Source organism: Passer domesticus, chromosome 11 (genome assembly GCF_036417665.1).
Source record: "Passer domesticus isolate bPasDom1 chromosome 11, bPasDom1.hap1, whole genome shotgun sequence".
Taxonomy (NCBI): Eukaryota; Metazoa; Chordata; class Aves; order Passeriformes; family Passeridae; genus Passer; species Passer domesticus.
Genome location: NC_087484.1, coordinates 9,750,400 through 9,760,417, shown reverse-complemented (window position 1 = coordinate 9,760,417; position 10,018 = coordinate 9,750,400). Strand labels below are relative to the sequence as shown.

General features: G+C 54.0%; 1 protein-coding gene across 1 annotated transcript; it reads left to right on the top strand.

Annotated features, from left to right (window-relative positions):
• Positions 1–8,435: 8,435 nt before the first annotated feature.
• On the top strand, positions 8,436–10,018 carry SST (somatostatin). Its single transcript, XM_064385618.1, has 2 exons — positions 8,436–8,656; positions 9,515–10,018. Exons 1-2 carry the CDS (start codon positions 8,519–8,521, stop codon positions 9,725–9,727), a joined length of 351 nt encoding a protein of 116 aa, XP_064241688.1. The 5' UTR covers positions 8,436–8,518; the 3' UTR covers positions 9,728–10,018.

The following is a 10,018-nucleotide window of genomic DNA, read 5'->3' as shown; positions in this document are numbered from 1 at the left end:
ATTCAGGGGAGCAGGGTCTGTAACCCCATCCAGGACCTCACTGGCCAAGAGCATCTCTGTTTCCAGCCATTGCACGCTGGCTTTGGGCCAGAGCTGAGAGAGCCCAGCCTGAGGGAGTCCCTGGGCTCGTCCTGGTGGGGAGAGGAGCTGCTTTGCTCTGTTTGGATGGCTGTGGAGTGCTGGGAGCAACTCTGAGTGCCCGGGCCCTGAGCTCTGTGCAGGCAACCCAGCAGCTCTGTGCTGCTCCACTGGTTTCAGAAAACCAAAGAGCCTCAGGCAAAAAGTTTCTCTGAATTGCACAGGCAGGACTGGCTGGAACCAGCACTGGTGTGGAGCCCAGCCATGGCTCAGCACGGCCCGGGGTGGGGTCTGAGTTTCGTTTTGAGTTTAGTTAATTCATGGATAACTTTTTCTCGGGGCTTGCCAGATGATTCACAATGGGGGCGCTTGGAAGCACCAGCAGAAAGGGGAGGGCCTGGCTGTTTGCAGGGTCAGGAGGGGCTGCACTTAGGAGGAGCTGGAGATGAAGAGAAGGATGTGGTTTTCAACAGGCCATGGGACAGAGGTGGATGTGAGATAACCAAAGCAGCTTTGTATGGGAAGAAAATGCCAAGAAGAGGGGGAGCCAATTTGCTGTTTTGCAGCATCCTTGCTGCTCTGATTTGGCCTTCTGGTGGTCACAGCAGGCTGAGACAACTATTGCTGACACCACCTGAATGTTTTTAGGACCAGGAGCTATGAAGATCCTTTTGGGCCCCATAATGGGATCAGGGTGACTGATAACAGCAATGCTATTCTTAGAGAAGTTTCACCTGATGAATCGTCTTGCTTAGCATAGCCTCTGGATCTGGACAGGCTGCTGACCTGGTTAGAGTGGCTCATCCTCATCTTTGTGGCTTTTAGGTCTGCTGTTCTTCCTTACGACATCTTTGAGCTCTGCTTTTTGTGCTCATCTAAAGACAGTGCAGTTGCCTTGTCCTGTTTGCCTCTAAATAAACACATTGTTTCATTATGAAAGTTAAAATTTTTAACTTCTACTCTGGTCTTGCCAGGTCCCTCCCTGAGTACTATGTCCAGCTCTGCGGCCCCCAGCACAAGACCTGTTGGAATGAGACCAGAGGAGAGCCACTAAGCTGGCTGCAGGGTTGGAACACGTCTTCAGTGGGGACATGCTGAGAGAATTGGGGCTGTTCAGCTTGGAGAAGGTTCCAGGGAGACCTTAGAGCACTTTACTGTACCTAAAGGGAGCCCATGAGAGAGTTGGAGAGGGACTTTCCACCAGGACATGTAGTGGGGGCACAAGGGGGAATGGTCTTAAGCTGAAGGAAGGTAGATTTAGATTAGCTGTTAGGAAAACATTCTTACCCATGGTGGTGGTGAGGCACTGGAGCAGGTTACCCAGAGAAGCTGTGGATATCAAATCCATGAAGTGTTCAAGGCCAGGCTGGATGAGGCCTTCAGTAACTGTAATCAGTGGAAGGTGTCTCTGCCCGTGGCAGGGGGTTGTAACAAGATGATCTTTAACATCCCGTCCAACACAAGCCATTCTATGATTTTGTGACCCCAAGCTCCTCTGGCTTGTCTCCCAGCAGCCCAGACCTGCTGGCATGTGAAGAAACCCCACAAAGAGGCATGAGCTGAGCAACGAGCTGGAGCCAGCCTCTCTCCCCTCCTGTTTAGTTTGGCCAGGCAGGATGACTGCAACAAGCACCTGCCTGCTGTGGGGCAGGCATTTCATGAAGTGAGGTCTTCCCAAACATCTTTCTGGGCAAGAGCCTATTTTTCACCTTGAAGGCTGAGGCCAGCATGAGCCCTCACTAACTTACCTGTGTTAGACACAGCGTGCTGGAAAAATGACCACAAATGGATCATTACCTGAGTGTTGACAACAGCAAAATCTTGCTTTCCCACCTTATTTCCTCACTTGCTTTCCCTTTCTACCTTTCTGGGGTGGGTTTTTAATGTTTAGTAAAGCTGGCTGTCCTCACAGCAGGGTTTTGACACACTGCTCTCATTTGACACACATACTTAGGTTTCTCCCCTCCCTGTCAGGACCTGCTTGCCTTTGAGCTCGCCGCCTCTCTGGTTACTGCAGTTGTCACTTTTGGAAGTGGCTGGGCTGGACTGACAGCTCCACTTGCCCCAGAAAAGCAGCTGTGCAGCCACGACCTCTATTTCCTATTGACTTGCTCAGCTGCACTTGCAAAATAAATACTGTATTTTCCCGGAGCACGGTTTCCTCCTCCTGACGGATTTTAATTTTTTTTTAAACAGTGATGTCATGGCTTTTCCGGGCAGTTCAGCTGAAGCGATAGCAATCCGCGGTCAAAGGCCTGCAGGCATCTGGCACGGATGGTGTTTGGAGAGGCGAGGGAGCCGGCACACACAGAGCTGCCCTACACCTGCTTTTTGCCCGCTTTACACCCACAAACACTCAACTGCTCAGCCCTGCTGGGCTGTTCGCCCTTGGAAAACCCCGCTTCAGAGACAGGCTGGCATTCAGAGGGAAGGTCACCACCAAGCCCATGGAATGGCTGGCTGCCAGGAAGGCCCAGCATGGAAATGGGGATTCAAACTCCAGGGGAGTGAGCAGGACAAGGGGAGGGGATGCTTTATTTCTTTTGGCAGCGTTGATGGACGACCCCCGGGGCCGGGGCCGGGGCCGGGGCCGGGGCCGGGGCCGGGGCCGGGGCCGGGGCCGGGGCCGGGGCCGGGGCCGGGGCCGGGGCCGGGGCCGGGGCCGGGGCCGGGGCCGGGGCCGGGGCCGGGGCCGGGGAGCTCCGCTGCATTCTGCCGAATCTCCACAAGAGGGCAGTGGAAGACGGAGTTTAAGCACGCAGTCCTGGCATTATGGAGCCGTTCGGGTTGGAAGGGACTCACTCTAAAGATCATTCAATTCCAACCGTGGACTGGGATGCTCTCCACAACATCGGGTTGCTCAAAGCCTCATCCAGCCTGCTCTTCCATTTGTGGAGCGTCCACAGCTTCTCTAGGTTAGCTATTCCTCAGCACCCTCACAGTAAAGAATTTCTTCCTTTTATCTAACCTAATTTGCCTCTATTTCAGTTTAAAAAAATTCCCCTTTGTCCTGTCCCTGCACATCCCTGTAAAAAGTCCATCACCGACTTTCTATAATCCTGTTTAGGTACTGGAAGGTGCTAAAAGGTCTCCCCAGGGCCTTTTCCAGGATGAAAAGAGATGGTGTTAATAGAGGAGAGTTATATACAGAGATAAAGCAGAGATAATTATTTCCTGATTTTGTGTGCTCATCCATCTGTGCCCATCATCTCTTTCCTCGTGGCAATAATTCCTCACAGCTCAGGCCAGCATCTCTCTGTATGGTCCCAAACACAGCCCTGACTCCTGGCAGCCACTGCAGTAGTACGGGTAAATAGCCTGGTATTTAACTCACCTATTATACCTGGTATATAACTCTTAGCTCAGCCTGGTCAGCTTTGTTTCTGCACGTGTTTGTGCTGGTCTTTCCCTTGTCTTTACCATGTCTTTCCCTTCCCCTTTCTCTTCTCTCTCCCCTTCCCTTTTCCCTTCAAGGCAGCTGCTATCAGCCCTATGGATGTCATGGCGGTATCCTAAGAATAAATCTCAGGTAGCAGCATCAGAAATCCTAAACACAGCTCGGGCTCTTAGACAAAGACATTTCAAAAATTAGGTAGTAGAATTCCACCTCTGTGAACCTCCACAGCCTGACTGCCTTACCTCTTTGCTACTGGAGCAGAAATCCCAAAGGTTTGTAATTAATTGATGGAGAGGCAAATTCTCTTGGATCTGTTTCTGTTTTTAAAGTTTTACTATAAAAACAGAAACCTCTCAGGGCTGTTGTAAGCCCATGTACAACACCAACATTGCTGCTGTCTCTGTGCCCCATTCCAGGGGTATGTGGTACCATTCAGCCAGAGGCTCTCTCCCTTATTGAGCTCTTGGTTTTTATTATCACTCAGGCGTGACTGACTACCCTTTCTCCACTCATCTGGATCTCCCGGGGCAGGAACCTGCTCTATTAGATTTCCAGCAAGCTGCTTAGAGCTGTGGGGCTGTAGCAGCTCCCTCACTGCCCCACAGCACCAGCTGCAGGTCCAGAGGCAGTGCGGGAATGCCACCGCCCTGGCTCCCAGATCACTGCTCAGGGCTACCAGCTTGAGGGCTACAATATGAAGAAAAAAGGTATTCCCTGCTGGCAAGGTAGTGATCCAGGGCAGAACTGTCCTGCTCGTGGAAGCAGAGCTGGGAGTGTGGAGAGTGTTTCGAGAGAGATAAGGTGCGATGGGAGCCGGGCTGGCGGCTGCGGTGACAGCAGAGGGCACGATTCGCTGCCGAGCACACAGCCTGGGCACCCAGACCCGGGCATTGCTGGACTGCCCTGGGTCCCTGGAGCAAGCTGAAGCGTGGGGGTAAGGAAGCAGTCACAGGAATTCAGAGCGATTCAATCGTCTGCAAAGCCACATGCCCTGCAGCGCTGCGGCAGAAAGAAAGGAGCAGAATTGCCTTTGCCACAGCCGAGAGGATGATGGATTTATCTGGCTGGAGAATGAATGCAAAAAAATCCAGAGCACACTGATCCCATGGAGGTGCTGGGGAAAGGGAAACTTGTAAATCAATCTGCAGCTCATTCACTGCTCCATGCCTGCACCAGAGTCATGAGGACGTCTGGGGGTCTGTCCTTACCCCCTCCCCAGGAGTCCTCTGCGGGAGACAGTCCAGACTTATATGGAGCAGATGGACTCCCTTTCTCCTCTCCCTTGTTGCTGGTTCCTTCAGGTCAGCACAAGGTAGTTTTCTGAACCAAAGCACGTGGTGTTTTTCCTTTAGATTTTCCTTGAAAAGAAACAAAACTTTTCAGAAGGAGAACATCAGAGGAATTCTCACAAACATTATACCTGAAAACTTTGGTCCATTCAACACTGTATCTGTCAACAAAGCTCAGACCCCATGGGAGTGCAGTTTCTCTCCTTTAAACAGGTTGAGATATTTCTAGGGGACCAGTTCCATCAAAGCTTTTCTCTGATCCTGCTTCACCAGCCTCACAACCTCAGCTGAATCCCAAAAAGGTAAAATCCTACAAAGGTAGATGTCAGAAACTTTCTGAGACTGCTCGGCTCAGGAGCCTTGTCGTGTCCTGATGGAGGGCATGATCATAGAGAAGAAACCAACCACACTTTCCTGAGGTGAGCTTCTGAAATTCAGTGGGACAAATCCAAGACACTTCCCTGAGGTCACCATTCCCCTGTTGCTGGGGAACACTGATGTAATTCCTCCAGCGTCCCTCAGGCAGAGGGGGGAGCAGAGGGACAGCACCCAGCTCCAGTGCTGCACACAGAGATGGAGTCAGAGCCAACCTCTTCTTCCAAGCCTTGTCCCCACGTGTCTGGAAAAGCCATAGTAGCCTGTGAACATCCAAGCCAGGAATTTCCAGTGTGACTGACAGTCTGTCCTTGCCTGGTACTGGACTGGACTGTAGGGAACCCAACAACTCCAACATTTTTCCAACCCAAAGTCCCACTGGTCATTTTTGCTCTGTGGCTGGATGCCCTGCACTGCCAGCTGGCCAGGGAGGGCTGGCAGAGCAGGATTGGGCTGGGTAAATGCAAAAATGAAAAACAAGGTGTGGGTGAAGACAGGGCAGGAACAGTTCTGAACATCTTTAATAGAGCTGGGTTCATGCACACAGAGGTGCTGTGGGTAGCTGGGGGAAAAGCAAGGTGCTGAGCAGCTTGGGTTTGGGAAGGACATCAAGAACGGCCTCTCAAAATCCCTTAGGAATCAAGTCTGGTATCTTCCCCCATTTGATGGCAGCAGGACCATACCAGCTTCCTGAAACCATCCCTGCCAGTGCATCTGGAACCCATCCATCTCCAACTGAGCTATGCAACTCTGCAAAATCCCATTAGGTGTGTCTAAGTCCTGCTGGCCCCACAGGAAGTTATCAGGAAATGAGAAAGAGGGGAACTCATCAATGAGGTTGCTCCTGCACTGTGCCAGCTCCTACAGTTCTCATCTCCATGTTGGTGTCCAGATGGGTCCAAAGGGTGATGAAATGTAGCACAGCTCTCCAACCTATCCAGTAGTCCAAGGCTGCTCTCCCGCCCATTGCAGTGCTCTAAGAAATACAGGTGCTGAACTGATCCCTCTGGCACTTCAGAGAAGATCCATCACTGTGGAAGCCAAAGGAGGATGGCAGCTCTGGCATGATGGGGGTTCCCAGTGTCCCCATCCCCTTGGGGTGACATGCTGAACAACAGAAGGAGTGCCAGCCTGGAGAGTTGCCTGCTGTGTCATGGCAGGAGATGTTAGATAACAGCTTCCAGTACGCCACAGGGGAGTCTGAAATAACCCAGTGTTGTCTCCCGTTCCCAACTCTGCTCCTCTCTAATGTGGAACCCAAGCAGGCTGCACTGCCCTGGGCTGTGGGAGCTGGGATGAGCTGGTGGGCAGCTGGAGCCTTCTGCAAAGCTGGCCCAGGCTTGCACTGCAGCATGGCACAGCTGAGCTGGACTGGGCTGTGCCAAACAGGAGAGCCTGGGGGCTACAAAACAATTCTATTCTCAGTGCAAGTAGAATGAGAGAGCCCAGCTTGTTGCTATTGGTGCATTTAGAAAAGTGGCAAATTTTTTGCTGCTGAGAGAATTCTTTCCTAGGAATCCTCTCTTGACAGCAGGCAAGAGTTCCAGGATAGGTTTGGTGCCCTGGCATCTGCTGCCTTGGCCATTTGCTACACCCAGGACTGGCTCTGCTTCTTTGCCCACAGGAGGAGAGAGATGCTGGTCCAGCTGCTAACACAGGATCTTAGTGGAGAGAAAAGCTCTGACAGTCACAGCCCTTAGAGACAATCTGCTCTTTTGGGTCCAGTCATTTATTTTGGCCTTTGTAGGAGACTGTGTCCTGTGCCCAAAGCAAGGAAATTTGTCTAAGCCAGAGCAGGGGCTGATTCTTCTCCACCTGTTTCCCCAGAGCAAGACCAGTGCTAGAAGGCAGACAGGGTCCCAGGAACACAGAGCTTGGCCTTGCTCACGTCAGGTAGATGGGGGAAAACTGGCTATAAATGCAGCACAAGTAAACCCAACCCTCAGGGTCTCATGGGCTACAAATGAAAGCTTATTATCTCATGATTTTCATTAATTTTGCTCCACAATTTGGGAAAGATGAAGAGGATGAAAGCTATGTGAGGCTGCAGAGCTGCACTGCACAAAGGAAGGGAGGCACCATCCAGGGAGGGCAGTAGCAGTGCAGCCCAAAGCTCTGCCTGGTCTGGAACCAGCAACCAGCTCCAATTCATCATGTTGGACTGTGATACAGAGCAGGAACACTTTGTTTCATGCTTCACACTCCCTGGTCAGATTCAACAAACCCAGACAGCAGCACCAGGGTTGAAAGCGGGACAGGGGATGCACATTAATTCATCATAAAACAAAATGTCATTTTGAAGGCTTCTGGAGACATTTTCGCAGTACTTGAATTCTTGTCCCCTCAAGTCTTTGACTTTCCTCAGCTGGAAATTGAGATAGGAAAGATTCTTATAGCCCTTTTTTGACAACAGAGGCCCTTTCCAGCACATCCTCCTCTGCTCCTGCCAGCTGGGAGACAGATGAGGAGGCTGATCCTTCAGGGGGTTTGAAGCAGCTTTTCCCGTTGTGGGCACCAGCCAGCTCACATGAGAGGCTGGAGGAGTGGGAGAGACTGTCCCACCACCCCAGTGCAATAGGTGAATGCTAAGGGACCAGCAAGTCCAGCGACCCTGAGATGGAGACAAGGGTCCAGCACGCCCCGACCCAGGCACAGATTTGTCATCGCTTCCCGGAGCTGCAGAGCCACGGCAAGAGCCGGGGCACTGTCCCCGGAGGCTCCCGCTGCCTCCGGAGCTGCCCGCGGGAAGGAGCCTGGGAACACCCCGGCGCCGGAGAGACCCACAGGGACAGGGGCGGCAAAAGGACCCCCAAGGGCACCTCAGCACCCCCACCCTCTGCAGGAGCCGGAGGCAATCGCCCTTCAGGAGACCCTTTGCAGCTCCCCGGGTTCTGGAGCCGTTCCTCACCGACGGGGCGAGACCCGGCTCCAGGGCGAGGGGCTTTGGCAGAGCGGCTGCTGGGGGGCTTCACCCTCCGGCACTGGGTCAGAGCCGCGGGTGGGCGGTGACAGCCGGGACCCCCACGGCCCCTCCGGTGAGCTCCGGGGAGGAGGGAGCGGACGGGCAGGGTCGGGAGCTCTGGAAAGGCGGTGATTTGGGGACGGGGACTGGGGGCGGACAGAGGGGAGGGGAGCTCAGGGGGAACCGCGGAGGCTTGGCCGGCGCCGGGCAGAGCGGAGCATCCCCGGACCCGTTCCCCCCCCGTCCCAGAGACCCACCCCCGGCGGCGTGGGGCGAGGGGGGCGCCCCCGCCTTGACGTCAGGAGAAGGGTTTATAAAGGCGGCGGGCGGCGAGGAGATCCCCAACGCCGGAGCCGAGCCGCAGCGGAGCCGCCAGCGCCTCCCGCCGCCGCCTCCCGCGCCCGACCCGCCGGCGAGATGCTGTCGTGCCGCCTCCAGTGCGCCCTGGCCCTGCTCTCCATCGCCCTGGCCCTCGGCACCGTCTCGGCCGCCCCCTCGGACCCGCGGCTCCGGCAGTTCCTGCAGAAGTCGCTGGCCGCCGCCGCCGGGAAGCAGGTGAGAGCCCCGCGACGGCGCGGGCACCGCGGGTACCCCTCGGGCGCCCCGACGGCCGCGCTGCAGGCTCCCGCTCCTACAGACACCCCGATCCCCCGCTGCAGAACCTCCGCTCCCTGTCACAGCCCCTGCACCCCTGCTGCAGACCCCTCCCGTTCCCCGCCAGCCTTCCCCAATGTCCCTGTTTCAGACGCCTTGCTGCAGACCCCCCTTTCCCCGCAGAGACCCCGGCTCCCCGCCGGGGCTGAGCCATCGACAGGTTGGACAGCTGGTGCTGGGAGGTGAGACAGTCCAGCTGGGTGCTGGTGGGCAGTAAGGAGCAGGCACTGCTGGAGCACAGGGCAGAGCTCCTGGAGAAGCTCCCAAGGCTTTCTCCGGGTCGCAGATTGAAGGCAGCTTCCCCAGAGCACAGAACAATGGCCTCATCCATGCTGGGTGACAGCCGAGGCTTGGAGGGACTAGAAGAAAAATTAGTCCCAATGAGATGGTGACCAATTCAACCTCCCCTGCCAGCTCCCCCAAAGACCTTTCCCGTGTCACTTTAGCAGCAGGCTCATGGCATCCTCGCTGAGTGCTGGAGCCGTGGGAAGAGGAGGTAAAGACGAGTTCATTCCCTGTCATGGACAGGACAGCAGTCTGTTCCCCACACCAGGTAGATGCCGTAGACACAACTGCTGCATAGCAGTCATCAGGCTGGGCTCTTTGGAAAGCCAGGGCTCCTCTTCTCCTCCTGCATCCTGAATGTCTGTAATCTGGTCATGGAGAAGTCTTAGACGAACAGAGTGGTGAGCCCACAAAAATCAAGGAGTAATTGTGGTCTCTCTATCTCTTTTTCCCTTTCTGTCTTTTGTCCCCAAGGAACTGGCCAAGTACTTTTTGGCAGAACTGCTTTCAGAGCCAAGTCAGACAGAAAATGAAGCCCTGGAGTCTGAGGACTTGTCCCGAGGGGCTGAGCAGGATGAAGTGAGACTGGAGCTGGAGCGCTCGGCTAACTCAAATCCCGCTCTGGCACCCCGGGAACGCAAAGCAGGCTGCAAGAACTTCTTCTGGAAAACTTTCACATCCTGTTAGCTTTTGAAACCCACCTCTCCTCCCCATCCATCCCTGCCCTGCCCTGAGCAGAACCTTCACCACAAGAGGCGAAGACTGTAAATACACAATCCACAGTTATGGTGAAATTAAACAAAGAAGGAAAATTTGAGTTTGATTTCCACTTGTTTTAATAAAACTTTCTGTTCCAATTGTACATGATTTGCTTGAGTTGTGATTTCTGACTAGTTCTTTGATGACATGCACTCTGCAACTCTTTCAAATGTACTATTTTTAATTCTCTGTTGCAATAAAATTTATGTTTCAAACGGT